Here is a 20,553-nt window from a genome sequence, read left to right as displayed (position 1 = left end):
ACCCAACCTCTAAAAAGCCCTGTTAATGAAGGAGTAGTTATCCAGGCTTAAAGGACGCCATGTGCTTTCCAACACTTCTGCTAGTATTCAGTGAGCAAGAGACAGACAAGATGATCCTTACCAAACGATGCAGAAAGGCAAGAGAAACTCCAGGTAATCATCCTTTCCACTATTCAGTGCATGCGAAAATATGTCCCCAAGTCCCATGCCAAGTTCTCATTTTGTCAGGCAACAGCATCTAACAGCAGCACTGCTGTGGATCGACTGTCATACAGCCAGGCAGGAAGAGCCTGGGTTCCTCACTCTTAGTCTGCCTCCAGCTGAAATTGCCAGAAGGACATAATTTAAATGGTCATTTAAAAGGTCAAGTCTTAGGAGGAAAGGAAGCCTGCAGTCATGTTCTGGTCCATCACTGATTGACAAGTAAGGTGGCTTCTCTGAACTCCCATGTTCTCATCCATAGCACTGGAATGGTGAACAAGAATGAAACAAAGCCATACGAGAGCTCCCTGATATGTCACCCTGAAAAGGACACAATACCATTTCTCTTGTACTTTAACCCAAAATGCAAACTCAAATCTAATAGATAAGATATGCTACAGCACACCAAACTGAAGTGCTATCCCATAAAACAGATGTCAGAGATGATAAAGAATGATTTCAGACAATGGAGACCAAAGAGGTATAATAAATATAGTACATGATCTTGGGTGGGCCATTTGGTAGCATAGAAAAATGGCTGTAAATGACTTTCCTGGGACAACTGATGAGATATGAACATGGACTATATACTGTACATTATGTGATTATGGACCAGATACCTGAAATTATGTGACAATGTTAATGTTAGGGAATACTAAAAACAAGGGAATAAATGTAAAAGCATAGAGTCTTTGCAATTTTTATAAATCTAAAATTGTTCCAACGTGCAAAGATTATTTTCTTTAAAAATTGTTGAACTTCATATAGCAAAAAGCTATCCCCAAAGCAGAGAACACTATACTGACTCCCCAGCATCTGGAATGCAAATCAAAGGCTGTCTTAACACAGAGGACCACAAATTCCACCAGCCATGGTTAACAAAAATAGTTCATAAGAACGACTAAATGAGACTCTGAAAATAAACCATGGCTATAGTGATTCTAATGTGCTCCCTGTCTTGGGTACCACTTGTTACTCAGCTATGCACAAGGGATCCCCTGGAAATCTTGTTATCTTGCATATACTCGTCAGTAGTCTAAGTAAGTAAGGCCTGAAAATATGCATTTCTAAGGACCACGCAGATGTTCCTGAGCTCCACGTGCTGACAAAGCAAAGCAACAAGGCAGAATGTACCTAGAGCCATGCCTCAGCAGAGCACAGCACTCCTGTGAGTGACACACCAGATTTGACTTTGGTTGTCAGTCTTCTGGACTGACCACACCTAGTCCCAACCACATTAGTCTATGTCTACAACCAGACAGTCTTTTAGAGATAACATGTGACTAGTCCTGTGCAAACCTCACGTGAAGAAGGGCGAGTGCTGGCTGCCTGACACCTGCACAAAGCTACTGGGCATGTATATATCTCTTGAGAGAGTTGTTTCTCCAGTGACCTCAGAGGACAGTTAAAATGACAGTGAGGTGCTGGTTTGGTGGCCAGTTTTTAACAATCTGCAAAGCACAACATTTCTTGCATGCAAATTTAAATCCACTTATTCTGGTTTGACCTGTGGAGTTTGTTCTGATTATTTCTTTGAATTCACACGGTGCCATGCAACTCTAGCAATGATCTTCAGTCTGATAACAAAATCTGACCAGAAAAAGAACTGTGAATATAATTATAAAGTAGTATCAAGAATATAATGGTTAGAGTTGCCATGGTATTCTACTTGAAAATATAGACCACCACTAAGCTTCTTGAACCCTGAAGTATAAATTAAGTCTCATCTTTCTTCCCTCCAGTCGCTTGTTCCAGAATGACTTCAGAGAAATTAGAACAGAACAACTTCCCCGGACAGTCTGTAATCAAAGAGTGAGAGCCAATCACATGACTCATCAATCACCTAGGCTCACAAGTGAAATGATTCTTATGAACCCCTTGATATTTTTTTCATTCAGTACATATTTTCTGATTCTGTATTACATTCCAGATAATGTGCTAGACACTTGGTGAATTTTATAACAGTAAATAAACTGTGATTGGCTGGGATCCAAGACTAAACCCCTCTGTACTAATTTTATTATAAAGCCATTACTACAACATAATACTTACTGGATCTTCTGAGATAAATAAGTTTTTTTAGAGTAAGTTTCCCATTGCCTGTATTAGAACAATCTGCCCACCCACGAGTCCCTGTAGGTAGGCTGGGACAGTCCATCTGTCCTAATACTCAGAGCCCAAGCAGCATGTCCCTCTGGATGGTGTCACTCCTGCTTCAGACAGGATCCTAGTATTGACACAATCCAGCAGATGGGGCAAGACTATAAAAAGCTCTGTCCACTGGCACTGTATATGCATAGACTGCACTACAGAAACTACTACCCAGATTTCACAGCCCCGTAGAGAACAAAGAAGAGTTATCCAAAGTCTCGAACCACTCAGTGTGGAGCGGAAAGCTGTTGTGAGAGCCCTGCAGTCCAGCCTGCCTCACTCACCTGGTCAATCTCCATGAGTTTAGGATAGGCGCCAGGCCATTCAATGGCCACCTTCACGATATCCGCAGGCGGCGGCATTGTGCGATGGAGGAAGCAGGAAGCTGGTGGAAAAGGGGATCCTACTGCGTGGACCTTCACACGTGTCTACACCTAATGAGGAATGACAAAAAAGAAAGAAGTAGTTCAGCGCGGATGAAGTCGAACTTGCTTCATCACTTCCTGTTTTCACTGGTGTATGAGACATGCTCCCCTTGGTGCCTGGAGACTGAAGCCACGCGGGCACAGCAAGCAGCACCACAAGTCCCCAAAGAAAGATGGAGGCTGTTTTAAAGTACTGGAGGCAAAGCCTCCAGCAGGCACTGCCATGGGGGTTCACCTTGCCACATTTCCAGGAGCCAAGCAGCAAGCCCTTACCACACAGGATGGAATCCTGCTCTCAGTGACGCTCGGGCCTGAATGAGCGGGGATTTTGCCCAGACGCAAGTAAACCTTGGCGCTCAACAGTCTCCGGAAGAACACATTGCCCAGGAAGTCATGGTCAGGAAGTAGCTTTTATTTAAAGCATTTTTCTGTGTGTCACAAATAGATCTGCACTATAGCAACCAGGATATCATGAGGAAGGAGAAATTCCCCAGGAGTTCACACATGCTCACACTCCCTCCCCAAGGCCAGCCTTCCAGGGGGAGAATACACATGTGGCTTGGGATCTTTCAGAAGAGCTTGGGATTCTGCTGCAAAGGAAATAAATGATTTTCCTCTCCTGCCTCTCCATTTCTCTATCTCACTGACTATTCAATTAGATAAAGCAGTGATGTAATCGACTGGGTGTATGAACATTAAAGAGACTCCCCAAATGTCACCCCATCCAACAGCCCTTTCCTCCAAGCTGTTCAGTTAGTGGTTCCTGGTGCTCTCCTTCAAAATGTCCTCATGAATGGAAAATAAATACAAAACTAGCATTTCCCTTTTCTTTCTACAAAGGCAGCTTCCTGCACCCTTTTTAATTCAATGCATCGCCCAGGTCTCTATATTACCATACAGACGTAATACAACACAGGGGCATACTAATTTTTCTCACAGCTGGTCATCAGGGTGTATCCTCCCTGATAAGCCAGGTCCTTGCAGTGGATTGATCCTGTGGTTTCTTTATTACCTTTGGTGTTACAAACAAGCCTACAGGGCATAAAGTCATGCAAATATAATTTTGCACATGTAAAAATCTATCCTTATAATAGAATTACAGAAGTGAAATGGCTGGGCCAAAGAGATTAATACTATCTAAATTTTGATTGGCATCTCCAAAGTCCCTCTGTAAGGTCCTACCAACTCGCCCTCCCCCTAGCAATGCCTGAGGCTGCCTGCTTGCTCACAGCCTCACCAACAGATGGAGTGTGTGCTAGCCTGAAAACCCTGACAAGCCTGAAAAACCCACACCTCAACGTACGTTTTAGCTTGTGTTTTTCTCATTGCCAAACGTAATGATGGAAAGTCGTGTGCTCCCTTCCTTATCCACTGTCCAAACTCTGCCCTTTTCTATGGGTCTTGGCCTTTCTGAATAATTAGTTTCAGTGGAGCTGACCAGCAAATAAGGGAAACCCAAACAAAGCTATAGCTCCTCCTCAGCTAAGGATAATTAGAAAGCTATAGCTCCTCCTCAGCTAAGGATAATTAGAAAGCTATAGCTCCTCCTCAGCTAAGGATAATTAGAAAGCTATAGCTCCTCCTCAGCTAAGGATAATTAGAAAGCTGGTTGTGGTGCTAATCAGTGGCACCCAGAAGGACAAACCCACAAAGCAGTGGTTTAGTCTTTCATCCACAAATCATGACAGCACCTCCATTTGATGCCGCACTTGCTTTCTGGGTTGAGGACTCATCAGCACATTCTGGTATTAGTGACTTTGAAGTGGCAGGGAGGTGGGGTAGACAAAGGGACAACAAGGACAGCAAACAGGAAGAGCAGGGAAAGCCTGACTTGAGGCGGCAGAGTTTGACTGAAGACCTGGGAGAAGTGTGAACGCAGGCCCTGTGGACGGCTGAGAAATCACTCCCTGGATGAGGAAAAAATAAGTGCAAAAGCCCTGAGGCAGAAACATTCTTGGAATATTCCTAAAACAGGCAGTCCCTGAAACCAATTAAGACCAGGGAAAAGAAGAAAAAGAAGGCGTCAGGAAACAGTCGGTTCATAGCTTGTGAGTCTGCTCCCCAGGTTCCTGACCTGCACACACTTTCACCATTGGTTCATGATTTATGCGCAAGAAGCACCTGTTCGAGGACAGCTATTTCTTCAACCACTTTAAAAACCCTAATGGTTTGCATTATGTTTGAGTAACTTACATTTTCTAGGGTGATATCCTGAAAAAATAATTATTAAAATAATAGCAAGTCTTGTTTTGGTTAAAACTGCTCAAAGTTTGAAACAATAGGAGCTTATCAGATAATTACAGAGTCTCATTCTACACCAACTAAGGATGGGGCTGGCTCTGCGTGGTCTCTGCCCTGTTTGTACACTTGAGAATACTTGGGACAGAAGGCCTATCAGCACTAAATCACTTCAACCGAGGCTCCACATCAGACACACGCCCTAGAATGAAGAGTAGGAAAAACACAGGTTGTGTGCATATTTAGGTAACTTGACTCAAATTAAAGGACACCCAATCCTGGGGGTCTAGAGACTAGATGGCAGAAATAACAATGCACTGAGCACCCCTCCACCTCCCCATGAAACGATATAAAATTACACAGAACGAAGAGACAGCCTTCTAGGAATCAAAGGCCGACCTTGTTTTCTTCCCACTTTAACTGGTCTTTATTTCTGGGAGGCAAACCTGCTGAACAGGTGAGAACACAATAGCAGGGCTCTCCAGGGTCTCCCCAGAGAGAAGGAGGGCAGCAGCACAAAGCAGCCATTGAAAGCAGGAAGCTAGGGATTTCCCTGGCTTCCTTCCCAGGCCAGCAAGGCCTCATGGGCTCTCCCTGCAGTGACAACAGCAGGAGAAGATAGAGAGCTGCACAGCTACCAAGGAGTGGAGCCAGAGTCACAAGTGCGGAGTGAGCAACCCTTCCCACGTTGTCCCCCATCACAGAACTCCTCCGGATGGCGCTTAGGGCAGTAACTCAGTATCTCAGTAGCTTTGGCTTTCTGACACTTGACAAAGGTGAGACCTCTACCAGAACTCTCTCCTGTGCACTATAACAGGGTTGGCAGCAGCTCAGACCACTCCTGTGAAGAGTTAGCAGCTCCCCTTAGTCCTGAGAGGTTCTGAGGCAGCAAACCCCCTGGGAAGGTCATTAGTGGTCAGGGCAGTACGACTAGAACTACACAGGAGAACAATCTCATTAGTTCTGCAGCAAGTATCAGCACATAGGCCAAACTGCCCCAGTTCCAATTCCCAGATGGAAACATAGTTTGAAGTCTCCACCCAACAAGTTTGGTCTCCTGGTCCCCTTTGCTCCCCCTAGGAGAGCACGTATGACACTTGACTCTTGTCAGTTTCTTCCAACATGCTAGAATACCCTAAAAGAGCAAGTACATCATGGGCAGTTTTGCACCCCGGCCAGGTCACATTGTCATTGATGGCTGTCAAATGACCCCATCTGCTTTATGACTAACCAACCGTTCATGAGATCTACCAACAGAGAGAGAACTAAGTTTATTGCACCCCACGTCATCCAAGCAATGTGCAGGTTTCCTGACATGACCAGTTAATGCAACCATCATGGACAGTCTGGTATAACAATTCTTACTCAAACTGAAATCTGAGGCTCACTGAGGGCAGAAACAAGAGAGGAAGCAGCTTATGCAGCTGGCTAGACAGCCTAACGACTGCCTTCCAAGGTAAGCCTAAATCTCCAGAGCCATCCAGGAGTGGGTGGAGAATTCTAAAATGCCTCTGCTTGCCTGCTAGATTCACTTTACTCCATGTGTAACACTAAGAGTCTGTAACCATAATATGTAGGTTCAATACCTTGCTTACGCTTGAGTATATGCGATAGAGGAAGAGACCCTTTTTTACTAGAAAGTCAGTTACCAAAGGCTACATGTTAGTTACATGTGATTCTATAGCCACTGGTAGGTCTATGCTATACCTAAAAGTCTCCTTGAGTCGTATTTCCAAGATAAGAGACAGAAATCACTCCATGCCTAACTGGATGTCTGTTTTTGCTTTCCAATTCATTACAGTGAAAGGACCAGACAGTGGCGGCCAGCGTAGAACAGTGGGACAAAAACCGTGAAGCAGCAAGGGGAAGGCTCACCTCAACCTTCTCCAGTTTTCTCTGACCTACTCATAGACATTATTTCTGGTGATGAAAATGATTTTATAACAAGCCTATGGAAACAGTTGACCTGGACAAGCTGGAGCTCTTGAACCCCAGACTGATGGCTGGGTGGGCAGCATGGGACTGATCCAGACCCCTGAATGTGGGTGTTAGTGAGGAGGCCTAGGTAATCTATGGGGCCTTGGGTAGTATTTATCCCTGGCATACAAATGGACTTTGGCTGCCCATCCCACAATGAGGGATGCTCTCTCAGCCTGGACTCTTTGGGGAGGACCTAGAACCTGCCCTGGATGAAATGCCAGACTCTGGAGATCCTCCATGGAGTGCCTCACCCTCCCTGGGTATTGGAGTAGAGATTGGGTGGGGGACTGGGGAGCCTGGTGGGGTGGGGGGCAGGGAGGACTGGAGGGAGAGGGAGCTGGGATTGACATGTGAAGCAAGTTTGTTTCTAACTTAAATTTTAAAAAGGAAGAAAAAAAACTAAGCCTATGGTGGGATAGCCAAAAGGGAGCCACTAGCCTTTTTTTTAAAAATGTTGAGTGGTTCCCATTTCCTTTTTGCCTTTGACTGTAGAAAGAGGAAGGAACTCCCACTGAAAGCAGCCCTCATTCAGTCTGAAGCCTACCCCATCTCCCTGGAACCCTCTAGTTTTCATGTTTGAGGTTGCTGCCTTATGTGGGCAGGGTTCCTCAAGAAGACTCAAGGCAGATAGATTGAGTTCAATAAAGCTTAGTTCTCAATGCTATGTCATTCTATTCCAAACAGATTCATTAGCATCTCATTATCTGTCTCAGACTTAGGTGCTAGGAGCACAGTTCCCAGCTGTGGTACTGTTCAGGAGATGGCAGGAAGAGGTGAGGACTAAAGAAGAATTAGGGGACTTGAGGCATGACTTGAAAGTTACACTATGAAGGTTATACGCAGTCCCCTCCCTCCCACTAACCTGGCCCCTTCCACATTTTCTCTCTTCTCGCACTCTGGCCTTGATGGTGTAAGCAAGTTTGTTCCACCATGATGTTCTGCCTCACAACAGCATAAAAACAACAGGGTCAACTGACTGTGGACTGAAACCTCTGAAACTATGACAGAAAAAAAGGGAAAATCTTTATTCGTAAAGTGTTTGGCTCATGTACTTCTTTTGTTTTATTTTGTTTTGTCTTTCATTTTTGGAGACAGGGTTTCTCTGTGTAGCTTTGGAGCCTGTACTAGAACTCACTCTGTAGACCAGTCTGGTCTTGCACTCACAGAGATCCACCTGCCTCTGCCTCCTGAGTGCTGAGATTAAAGGCATGTACCACCACCACCCAGCAGCTCATGCATTTCTAACAGTGCCTAAAAGTCTGACTAGCAACATCCCTACTGTACAACAATGCAATGGTTCAGTGACACAGTGGGGACAGAGTCTGCAAGCCAGACTAAGTCATGGTTATGAGTCCCAGACTTGCTGGGCCCTGCGTTTGTTTCTCCTCTGAAACATATTTCATAAAGGACATTCTTTTTGACAAATCATACAGATAAGCAGTGATTGCCACGGAAGTCCACGGGGACAAGAGTGGAATATGTGTCCCCCATACAGGTTGATTCCAACTTTATCTGGGACCTGAAGGTCATTTTCAGGCCCCAAAGGTCAAAAAGGAAGGTCTAGAGAACCCTAGAGACCAGGGAACACTGAGGAATATGTAAACATTCCAGAGAAAGTGAGGAAAAGAAGAAACTAAAGCTGTGTGCAAGCCCAGCCTATCATTTTATATAAATGCTGTTGACAGACACCATGGGCAGTAATCTTCGTAATAACTGGGGCTATTTACTTGCCATGAGAGGAAATGTGCTATTAGCTCATGTTGCCCTGCGATATGATGGAAACTTAATCAGAAAATCTTTTTTCCAGCATCTTGATTTTTCATCATGAATGGTATAGGACAGGTATCAGAAGGAACAGTGGACAAGGTCTAAGAGGAGTCAAAGGCTGGGTACATTCTCCTGTTTGCTCATTGTCACAGCTCTGTGTGATGAAAGTTGTTATTTGCTGTGAATAATGAAAACACTAAATCTTGGTGAGTTTAAATTATTTCTTCCAAATGTTTCCACATTCTGAGGAAGAGAAGCCTCTTCAGTGGTAACTGTAATGAGCTGTGAACACTCCATGATGGTTTCTCTGATGAAGTCCTGACCCCCAAGACCTCAGGATGTGACTGTAGGTGGAGACAGGGCTTCTGAATGGGTGATGAAGTAAAAATGAGATGTTGAGGTGAGCTTCACCCAGTATGGCTGGCATCCTGACAAGAAAGAGGGTTGGCTGAGGCCGGCACACCAGAAAAGCATGTGAGGCTGTAAGCCGATGTGAGAGGTTACAGAAGGTATCAACTCCAGTGACTCTACGATGCTAAAACTGTTCTCAGGAACTGTGGGAAACTAATTCCTGTTGTTTAGGTCCTGGAAAACCAATAATTGTAACACCAAAACTGGGGAGCATAAGCAATGGCTTCACAGAAAGGAGATGAACCAGCTCTGCATTCAGAAACATGATGGGGGCTTAAGTAACAAGCCGAGAAAGTGCATGCTGCAAAGAGGACCTAACAGCCTCCCCCACAATAATCTCTCCTGATTTCACTGGGAAAAAACTTGCATAGCCTAAAGAAAATGAACAAAGCAATCTCTAGAAGAGAGCTTGATCAGCACATACACAATGAGGTAATAAGAGGGATAAGAATTAAAACCATAAAACATGTCTGTCAATCATATTGATTTAAAAAGTTTATTGACTGATAATTTGTAAAACATAAAAAATAATTTTCATATACTTATTTATATATAGGCAAGGTCTCATGTAGCCCAGGCTGGTTTCAAACTCACTAGTAGCCAAGTATGACCTTAAACTGCTGATCTTCCTACTTCCTACTTATAAACATGTACCTCTGTGTCACTGTGTGTAGTTCTGTGGGTGAAATGCAGAGCATCACAGTACTAAGCAAGCAGCCTGCCCAGTAGCTCTATTCCTCACCCTATTCATATATGTTTGCAATGGGGGGAGGGGGCTATCACAAGCAAAAGCTCTTTTTTTTTTTTTTTTGGTTTTTACGAGACAGGGTTTCTCTATATTGTTTTGGAGGTTGTCGGTCCAGCCTGGCCTCGAACTCACAGAGATCCGCCTGCCTCTGACTCCCGAGTGCTAGGATTAAAGGCGTGTGCCACCACCGCCTGGTGCAAAAGCTCTTTTAAAAGAAATATGAGTTTTAGGTTGAGCAAGCAGCTGTGGTTTACACCTTTGATCAGAGCGTTCAAGAGGCAGAGGCAGGCAGATCTCCGTGAATTCAAGGTAAGCCTGGTCTACAGAATGATTTCCAAGACTGCCAAGGCTACACATTGAAACCCTATCTCAAAAAAAAAAAAAGAAAGAAAGAAAAAGAGAGAGAAAGGAGGGAGGGAGGGAGGGAAGGAGGGAAGGAGGGAGGGGGGAGGGAGGGAGGGAGGGAAGAGCCTTAAAGTCCCCACAATTCAGAGTGACACATTTAGTGAAGAAGATTTCTAGTCCCACAAAGCAACTGCTGCAGGGTTTCTTAACCACAGCACTAAACCACCACATGATCCTTGACAAAAGTACACATCTGTGCACTGTGGGCTGAGGACAGTGTCCCCCACCTCTGCCCACCAGAGGCCAGTAGCACCTCTGTCATGAAATAACAAAATGTCTTCAGGAATTGTCAACTGTCCCTTGTGGTGGTGGTGGGGGGGTATTGTTTAAGAACTAGAGCACTAAAGGAGGTTGATTCTAATCTCACTTTTGAACTAGCTTTACAAGTGGACATTGATAGTCTCAAGTGTATAAAAAGGAGATGAGACGCAAATTGAGAATTTGTTGAAGAAATAGATGTGTTTGGTGTTTGTTTTTTAAGCTGATAAAAGCCAATATGAAAATGAATTCATTGTGAAGACAGGAATACCTACAAAGCATGTGAGGACAGTAATCTAATGCAAACATTTTCTGTTACACACAGCTTATAGGGAGCTCTGTCCATTCAACTACTCTACTGCTCCCTTAGGGTAGTAGGCCACACTCCAATGGCTACTCATCAACCAATGATATATAGGCCATGTCTCTGGCACCAGTGACTGACACAAAGAACAAATGGGACCCAAAGAAGTCTGTTTCTATGACAGGTAGAAAGTGTGGGAGGAAAGGGTTCTTTCTCTTCCTATCTAGGACAAGAAGGCTAAAGCTGTCAGCAGACCCATGTGCTTCCTGTGGGGCAAGAGTCTCTGCAAAGGCAAGAAGAGCAGAAGCCAATAAAGGGAGAGGTCAAAAAAGGTTGTGAGGACTGGATCTTAACTGACAAGTTCCTGGTTTCCATCACTTTGCCAACTCTAATACCCTTCAAGAAGAAGGAACAAATGAACTCCTGTTTTGCTGTGAGTTTAAGCAATGGTTCTACTACTTGTAAGTGAAGCCCTCCTAACCAATGAATCCTGCCCTATTTGTTTACTGCCCTGAATTATTGTCTTTTCATTATATGGCTACCATAAAACACAGTCCAGTTATACAACTAAAGCTTGCCACCCAGTGGTAATTGGCTTTGGTTCTCCAGTTGCAGAGTTCCTTCATCACCTAGTCCTCAGGGCTTAGGAGTTGTTTTTCCACTTGGACCACTAAGTGAAGTCATGCATGGATTTCTGGAATTAGTTTCACTCGAGCATCTCTCACACAACATGACTTATCTCAGATATTAATGAATGCAATGCCAGAAAAAGAAAAGAAGTTTAAAAGAAAAAAGAGACAGGTCTCTTGGAAAACACTGTATTAAATAGTATCTACTAAGAACTATTGTATGCACTGCATACTTTTCCTAACAATGTTCTGAAATAAGATAAGTGCCATTGCAGACAAGACACCGTGTCCTATGTCTCACATCCACATTTGCCGTTCAGCCAGTCAGAACACAGGCTACAATTGCCAGAGTCAACAGTTACTACAGCATTCTTTCAAGGGTAGTAGGGGGAGCTACTGCAGGACTTCTCAGGACTCTAAAATAACACGTATGTCTTGTGAAATTTCCATATCCAGTCTACAATATTTGCAAGTGTATCTGTCCAGAGGTTTGTTTGGTTTTTTTCACAGACCATCATCTTATGGCACTGGCTTCTCGTGGGATATCAGGAAATAATGAATTGAGGCTGTTTGCCTCCTCAGTTTCTCAAGAAAAGAGAACTGCTGAATGGATTTGGGACAGAAATTAATGGAACATGGCAGAGGAAACTTTTTCCTAAGTCCATACTGAATTATCATCACCTAGTAGAGAGCATCTCCAGGAAAGTCTCACAAATCTTCCATGTAATTGTTTCCAATTCATATAACACAATCAAAATTCTGTTGACTACAGCTTCTTGGGTATGAATTAGGAGATAAAATGACAAAAGCAACAGAATGCTTTTATTTGTGGTTTTCTTGAATCTGTGTAATGGTGAGTCCAGATATGGACAGAAACCTTCCTTGCACAGCCTACTTTCAAGTAACCATCCCTATTCCCAGCCCCTATACCCTCCAGGGGGTGTATACCAGGTTGGTTTTCCCTCCCTCCTCCCCACCTCTATGCCCCCAAGGGATGTATACCAGGCTGATTTACACTCAAGATAAGCAACAGTTCATTCACAATGCCTTCCAGCAGTGGAGCTTGAAGCAGGCAAATCTCTCTTGCAGCATGTGGGGTCATTCTCCATGTGTGGTGGAGAGTAAAGGAATCTGTGGCAAAGGCTTGCTGTCTGTCTCCTCACCAGAAACCTGCTGTTTTCTGAGCTGGCCTGTTGTCACCTCCCTCTTCCCTACTTCTACTTCAAAAGAGCCCACCCCAGACCTCAGTGCCAGCAGTACCCAGCAACTCCCACAGACACTAAACTTCAGAGTCTCAGGAGCTAGAGACTGCTAGAGGACCTGTCCTTGGGTGTTGAGAGGGATCCACAACTCTTCCCTACTTCTACTTCAAAAGAGCCCACCCCAGACCTCAGTGCCAGCAGTACCCAGCAACTCCCACAGACACTAAACTTCAGAGTCTCAGGAGCTAGAGACTGCTAGAGGACCTGTCCTTGGGTGTTGAGAGGGATCCACAATACCAGAGCTCTTTTCTACCCTTGCTCTATTACTTTATGCCAGTTGCTCAAGGGAAGGAAGCCTGTCTTATTCACCGCTGCAGTTCCAGGTTGCCCAGACAAAGTTTTCCAGACAAATGAACAAACGAATGAATCATTGGCTCCTTAAACACAAATGCAGAGACTGTTAAGAATGTGAAGGAATACTCAAGCCAATGCTCTGTTTTTAAAATTCCAGATTTCTTACATAGAAACCCTCCGGCACTTTTTTCAAACAGCAGCTATTCGGTTGTCTTCTTGGACAGAAATAGAAAGGAAGCCAGCAGCTCAGAGGTAAGAGGGGCCTATTCCAGATTCTTTCCTCCTGGAGAAATTCAATGGAAAACAGGATGAGACTGAACCAGGCTCACTCTGGGCTCCCCAGCTTTGGGAATCAGCATTTCCACTGGAAAGTTCATTATTTTGCAAACTACTGCACACACTTCCTCCCTTGTTCTTTTTTTTTTTTCTTTTTCTGATATTTGCTTTTCAAATTCCCTTTTCCTCTGCTGTAATGCCAGTACTGCTCCCCTCCTCCCGGCAAGGCCTGTCCCTCGGTGACACGAGCACATTCCCCTGCAAGAGGCAGAGCCAAGACCCAATTCCCTATCTCGGAAGCCAGCCTGACAGCCACACAGGAAACACTGTGGTCTTTCCACCAGCTCTCAGCCAAGCACTCAAAGTTTCCAAACCTGCTGATCAAAAAACAATGTGAGACTTCTGTCTCCACCTCACTCAGGGACACAGAACTCCACGGCCAGCCTGGGAATATTGTTTGCATGAGATCAGTGGGGAGGGCTGGGCAGCACACGGTGCTGGTCTCCATCTGATAGCCCCCCACACGAAACAGTCATCCTCAGCAGCCAAGGCAACCTGATGACACACGAGCACACTTCTGCACTGGCCTCACCTCTTCCTCCTTCCCTTGGGTCCTTCATGTTCCATTCTCCACATAGATACAGGTTTGTCCCCAGCCACAGCTTTGTTAGTCCACAACTCCAGGACTCTAAACAAGTTACATAATGCCTGACCCATCTGCAGACTGCACCAGTGCTTGTCAGAGAAACGCATCCCAAGTATGCTACTCTGCACCCTGAGGACCTAGGTCTAAAGGTCACTGGTGTGCCTCTGTCCCTGCTCTCCTTTTTCTGCTCCCTTTGTCCACTGAAGCAGGCCACAGAAACTAGACAACCTCTTCCCTCAGCAAGTCATAGTTCTACAACTTCTCTCCATCAAACCTACAAAGGCAATCCTGGAAAGTCATTCTCTCCTCCTTTCTTCTGGAGAGGATTATCTTCGCTTTCTTCTTGTTACTGGAATGATGCCCTGACCAAAAGTAACATGGGAAGGAGAGGGTTTTTATTTTACACACCAAAATGACAATTTATTGTCAGGGAAGCCACTACAGGCAATTCTTGGAAGCAGGGATTGAAGCAGACACCACGGAGAAACACACAGCTCACTGGCTTGTTCTCCAAAACTTGCTCAGCTTGCCTTCTTGAACAATCCACCTGCCAAAGGGCAGTCTCTCCCATAAATCAACAAAATGCCCACAGTCAGGCCCATGGGTAAATCTTATGGAGGCAATTCCTCAAATAAGTTTCCCTTTCCTCAGGTCTGTGTCAAGTTGATAACAATAGCCAGTAACACCATCATTCCTGGAGGGGCCTTCCCTAAGCCCAAGAAGAAAGGATGCTTCAGGAGAAACTAAGGAGAAGCAGGAGAGTTCTGCTGGGTCTGGCCCATGGCCAGCAAGGCACACTGTCTTCCTCAATCATATTCTACAAGCTGTCTACCCTCCAGCAACCTGCAGAACAAACTTCAGTCTGTGGGTCTAGATCTCTGAAAATTCCTGTGTCACACAGAACTTTGAAGAACAAATGTCGTGTTTTTTCTCTCCTTGTTACTTCTTTGTTTTTATAGCGTGCCAGCTATGGGTCATCAGTGGGTGAGAAAAGGTATCACTTGCATGAGACAGCTATGAATATGAAATATTTATAAAGCAATTAGAGTAACACCTGCCATGGTGTTCTTATTTACCACTCTTGGGACACCAAGATGACTGAAACCTGAAGAGTGTCATTTTATGGGTACACATAGTCGCCATTCACTGCCCAGGAACTCCTATGCTGTAAGAATTGCAACACGCTCAGACATGACAGAGTTACAGCACAGTGGAGGAAGTGATGACTTCCTAAATCCAGAGAGGTTTTTTTTGGAGAGAATTTTTTCTGGGTTTTAAGAGATGCAGAATATTCTAGGAGGAGTGCTATGCTAGAATTAATTGGAGGGTGAATAGAATATTACAGGTAAGAACCTGGGAGGAACAGCCTTCCTTGCTGAGATTTGCCTGAACAGCTGCATGACAGATCATGAGAAGCCTGTTTTCTCTCCTAGTTCAGAACCAAGTACCTCAAGAAGACTCTGTGAGAGGTGATGTGGGTTCAACTCCTTCTAGATCTTTCCTCCCCAAGAAACATCTTGAGTCTTATGTAACTGAATACCTTGAGAAGCAGCAATACACAGAGGGGACCTGCCCCACTACTATTGCACAACTTCCTCAATTATGTCCTTCCAGCTTCCCACAGTGCCATCTGCTTTCTTGTGGCTGAGGGACAAACCATCCCAACAAGACAGAGGGTAAGACATGGCCCATTTGTACCTGCTTAGCTTCCTGCTATCCAGAAACTATGGGATCAGTGGGGACTAAAAGTGATGTGATTACCAGTTCTGTAACAGAAGCTATAGAAAATTCTTTCAGGAAAGATGAGATAGAAAACACAAGTTTCGCCGGGCGTTGGTGGCACATGCCTTTAATCCCAGCAATTGGGAGGCAGAGGCAGGCGGATCACTGTGAGTTCGAGACCAGCCGGGTCTACCGAGCGAGTTCCAGGACAGCCTCCAAAGCCACAGAGAAACCCTGTCTCGAAAAACCAAAAAAAAAAAAAAAAAAGGAAAACACAAGTTTCCCTGATGTTCAGGACTTGTGACTTCTCCATTTATGGTTTCACCAACTGTATACTGAAAATACTTTTTAATTAAAAAAAATAAAATTAGAATAAAGGGACTCTCCTAGAGTACCAGTGGGAAAGTCCAAGCAGTTAGTACAAGACACCCCTCTTACTCTCCTCTTCTTGTGAACCCCTTTGCTCTGGTATAGATTGAATCCACAGTCATGGCCATTTCCTGCTTAGTCAGGGGGAAGCAGGAGAGGACAGCCAGTAACAGCCACAGACTGGACTCAACCTGTCCTCCCCTTCCTCTTCCTTCTCTTCCTCTTCCTCCTACTTTAAATAAGTATATTTTCTCACAGCTCAGAAATCAAAAGGGAGAAGATGAAACTGGTTGCTTTCTTCTGAGACTCTCCTTGGCTCTTCCATCCTTCTTACATCTTTATATTGATCTGTTCAACAATTCCACACATGTATATAATGCACTCAGTTTACTCTCTCACACACACACACATACCCTCTCTAGTCTTCCTTTAACCGCTGTCATCCCTTCTTTCTCCCAAGAATCCCTTCCCTACATTCATATTGCTCTATTTTTGTTTCGTATTGTTTTGTTTGACCCACTGATTTGAAGTAGGCCCATCTATGTGTATCCAGTGACGTCTGTTAGGCTCACTGTTGGGTACACAACTGAAGACAATAGCTGTCCCTCTCCAAGAATCTATTATTAGCTAATAATTCGGCCAGGAGGGGTAGACCACCCATGGTCTCCTCCTAGATCCAGAACTGACTGACAGACTCAGTCTTGAAGGGGACCTGGAATACAGCCTGCCTATCTACTAATCTGACTTCCACTGCTTTCTAGAAAATGGATCTCTTCACTTTATTTTGCTCAAATACAAAATGGAGAAAACATAGTACCTATCTTACAGGTTCTTCAGGATGAACACTAATGAATAGCTAAGATTGTGGTGATAGGACCCACAATATATAGCTTACTGTTACCAGTGCACACATATTTATATACTCTGTCCACACTACAGCCAGAGGACACAAGTGCTGTCATCAACGCCTCTGTAAGAATGAGGAAATGGATTCCTTGAGAATACCAGTGAGCAGGGCGTGTCAGTCTGAAGGCCATGCTAAGCCACTACACTAAACTTCCTCTAACCTTAGTACACACACTTAGAGCAATGTTGACCCTAAGCAAGAACAACCACCACCACTCGCCCCCACTGTGGCATAGCAAGTGTCTCTGAAGAAAGAGGATAAGAGGCCAAGCACATTTTCATGACTGCCAGTCCTCATTCTAACCTAATAGCTCCTGCAACCCCAGGAGCACGCTTTCCTTTGGTCTTTGAGGGTTTAGACAGGAAGTCAGTTCTGGGGAAGGATTTTGATACATAACAAAGACTTGATTCTGAATTTCACCTTAGAGTTTGCAACTTAATACCATCTCAGATAGCCTGCTCTCCAGGAAGGACACCCTAAATACCCCACATCTCAGATCAGTTTCAATTGTGATAAACCAGGGATCTATCTTTTCAGGACCCCTATCTTTGTCCTTCTTCACTTAATGAGTAGATGAACTTTTGTCTATTTGAATCTATTTCCTCACCAGAAAAAGAATAGAAAAATTCATTTATAAGCAGATAACATGATTTTATTTCCACTAATAAGAAATAATCTTAATTGACATCTAGCTCTTCAGAGCACAACCCCAGAAGAAGTACTCCAAACTGAAATAATCACTTTTTGGTAGCAAGTATCAGCATTTAATGAGCTTATTATGGGAAAGAACCTAAATAGCAAATCAGTTCACTGGGGTACAAGATAGTTCACTGGGAAGTTACACGGCTTAAAGTGGAAGTCTATAAAACTGACTGAAATTGAAGGGGAAAAAAGACCTGGTTGATATTTCAAACGTCTACTTAAAAACTTTCCAAGTAAAAATAAATTCAGCCAATTCAATTCAGCCATACATACAGAGCACAAAACTGTCTGGGCATGGAAGATGCAAATAACATTTTTAGTGGTGGGGGCAGGGGAGAGACGGGACAAGACAGGATGGACACCAGAACCTGCCTGTGGGTATTTACGGGTTCCATTAGAAGAAGGTAAATCAGCCATCTATTAAAAATGGGATCAAATTAGGCCACATAAATCTCAGAGGGATTTCAACCAATACTAAGCTCAACCAACTTGCAAGACCTGTGTGATTTAAGTACTTGCAGAGAGTAAAGAATAATCATAATCACAAGCTGCATTTGTATGTTTAGGTATCACACTGTCTTCACTGCTATCTACATAGCTGATGACTGCAATTTCTCTACCAGGAAAATTTTACAGACAAACTTAACATTTAAGGATAGGAAAATTATACAAAAATGCATGGTAAAACCCTAAGATAAGATAAGCAAGCCTTTTAGAATAACATTTTAAAAAAGAAAATCGATGGGGTTGGTGAAATGGCTCAGTAGTTGAAAGTGTTTAGTGATCTTTCTGAGGACCGTCACTGAATCCTAGAACCCACATGAGGAGGTTCACCACCTGAATCAGGACACTGTACCGAAAGGTATGTCTGTCCCACAGAAAGCCACAAGAGCCCATCTCCTGTCCTTTCAGCACAGAAAGAAAAATGTCTGACTCCTCTTCCCTTTAGAACTCAAATGAAAAACCATTTTCAACTATCCCTTTATTAATACAAGACAAAATATCAGAGATAAGGACCACTCTCATGGTGGCATTGTAATATATATTCTGTCAAATATAATATTAAATATAAGACCAAATGGGTTCTTGGTTCACATAACAAGCCAGAATGTTGACATACATATTCTGAAATTAAAGCTCTCCTCAACAGTTTCAATTCAGAGAACCAATTTTCCCCAACCTAAAAATTAATTAATCTAACCAGAGAACAAGACTTACTTTCTTCTTTCTTTTAAAAGCCTCTGTCTAAGAAAAAATAACCTATAAGTTTATATGGCATGATTTAACTCTGACTTAATATTTTTCACAATAATTACCTTTGGTCACACCAAATTTCCTCTTATCATTTCTTTGGCTAGAGCTATCTTAAAATTTGGCAGGTTTGGCTGGAGGAAGAGAGCAGACACACAGAGAGCATTTGTGTTCACACTATACTTCTGCGCTGCCTGACAGATCAGGACATTTGCTTTTCTAGCACCTTCAATGGAAAAATAACAAGAGGTGAAGCCTGTTAGTGGTGGGTCAGTGCCTGCTCCTAACAAAGCTCAGGATGTCTTTATGAACTCTGTGTCAAGTCACTTACAACATGTTGAAGATCAGCTGCAGAAAGTGTCCAAACATCATATTTGACAGTAGTAGTCATCCTAATCAGAAAGGTAAGGCATGGGAATACAATGTTTAGCTTTCACCAACCAAAGCTTTGCCATCACAGGTTTAACTCTGAGGCTACATAGAACAGGAAAGCATTCAGACTACTCTGTTTGCTCCAACAGGAGTCAGAGAAGTCACTTCTAATGACAGGCCACATTTCTACTTTATGTCCAAATTCCTAGGATAATCAAAGGCTGAGAAACTTAACAGAGTGAAGAGTTTTGCAAAATGGTGATGGCAATAAAGGAGTTAGTGAACACTGGTCAATTGCCACTTGCTACAGGAGATTCTACTTAAGTGTAACTGAAAGGGGAGCGCAGGGAGGAGCTGCAGAGCTCACCAGGAACAGCTGGTACCCAAGCTCCCTCTCGTCAATGCTAGCCAACCCCAAAGCAGCTGCCCTAAAGAAAGGGCCACGCAGGTGCTCAGCAGTAGCTCCAGGGAAGGCCTCCTATTAGTGAGGGTAGAAGGAGGAGAGGCGAGCAGCTGACTTCCAACTCACAAGTGCCAAGAGTGGCAGCCTCTACCACCACCCTCTCAGTCTTCTTCTCTTCTGAAAAAGAATTCGATCTCAGCAATGACCAAAGTGCAGACCAGGGGGAAAATGCGGCTTCTGAGATAATGCGGACTGAAGCAATAACAACAGATTAATCGGGACAGACACTGAGACGTCCTTTGCTCTCAGCAGTTCTCTTCAGTCATCAGCTCCGCTCTCTCCTTGTCTCTCTCCAGGTAGAGAGACACAGGGAAGTAACACTGTCCTCCCTCCAGGGTACCCACGCAGTGATCTTAAGTTCCACAAATATGAAAACGTGAAATGGTTAATCACCATCGTAAAACCTACAAATATCACAACCACTGCATCGATAAGAATATATCTGGTAGCTCAATCACCAAGCTGAGACCACACTTACCAGGAGCACCCAAAGGTCAAGAGAATGACCCAGAAGTTGTTTCCAAGTTTTCGCAGAAACCGCCATCATTTTCCAGGACCCCAAGGATAGCAACTCCAGAGTGCCTTTTACTTCTATCCTTAGTGTTCCTATGCTATTCTTCATCCAGGGCATTTCTCTCTTCAGAGTTAAATTATGTTGTATATCACAAAACAAACACTATTAGTCAACACTATCTTGTATCCAAAGCTTGACGAAGAGCATAGTGAAAAAAACCCAGAGAACAGAAACTTGACACAATGTGCCTGTAAGTGT

The 20,553-nt window shown here is 43.9% G+C and overlaps 1 protein-coding gene across 4 annotated transcripts in view; it reads right to left on the bottom strand.

Annotated features, from left to right (window-relative positions):
* Elmo1 (engulfment and cell motility 1) overlaps nt 1-20,553 on the bottom strand; it is a 515,537-nt gene that overhangs the window by 420,219 nt on the left and 74,765 nt on the right. For all 4 annotated transcript variants that reach the window (XR_005880782.1, XM_040755636.1, XM_040755637.1 and 1 more), the window contains exon 2: nt 2,637-2,786. Coding sequence is in view for 3 of the 4 variants with exons in the window: in XM_040755636.1 (XP_040611570.1) it covers nt 2,637-2,714 (78 nt within the window). In the remaining variant the exon portion in view is untranslated. The remainder of the gene's footprint in view (nt 1-2,636; nt 2,787-20,553) is intronic.

Source organism: Mesocricetus auratus, unplaced genomic scaffold (assembly GCF_017639785.1).
Source record: "Mesocricetus auratus isolate SY011 unplaced genomic scaffold, BCM_Maur_2.0 Super-Scaffold_100013, whole genome shotgun sequence".
NCBI classification, from domain to species: Eukaryota; Metazoa; Chordata; class Mammalia; order Rodentia; family Cricetidae; genus Mesocricetus; species Mesocricetus auratus.
This window is presented reverse-complemented; position numbering and strand designations above follow the sequence as displayed.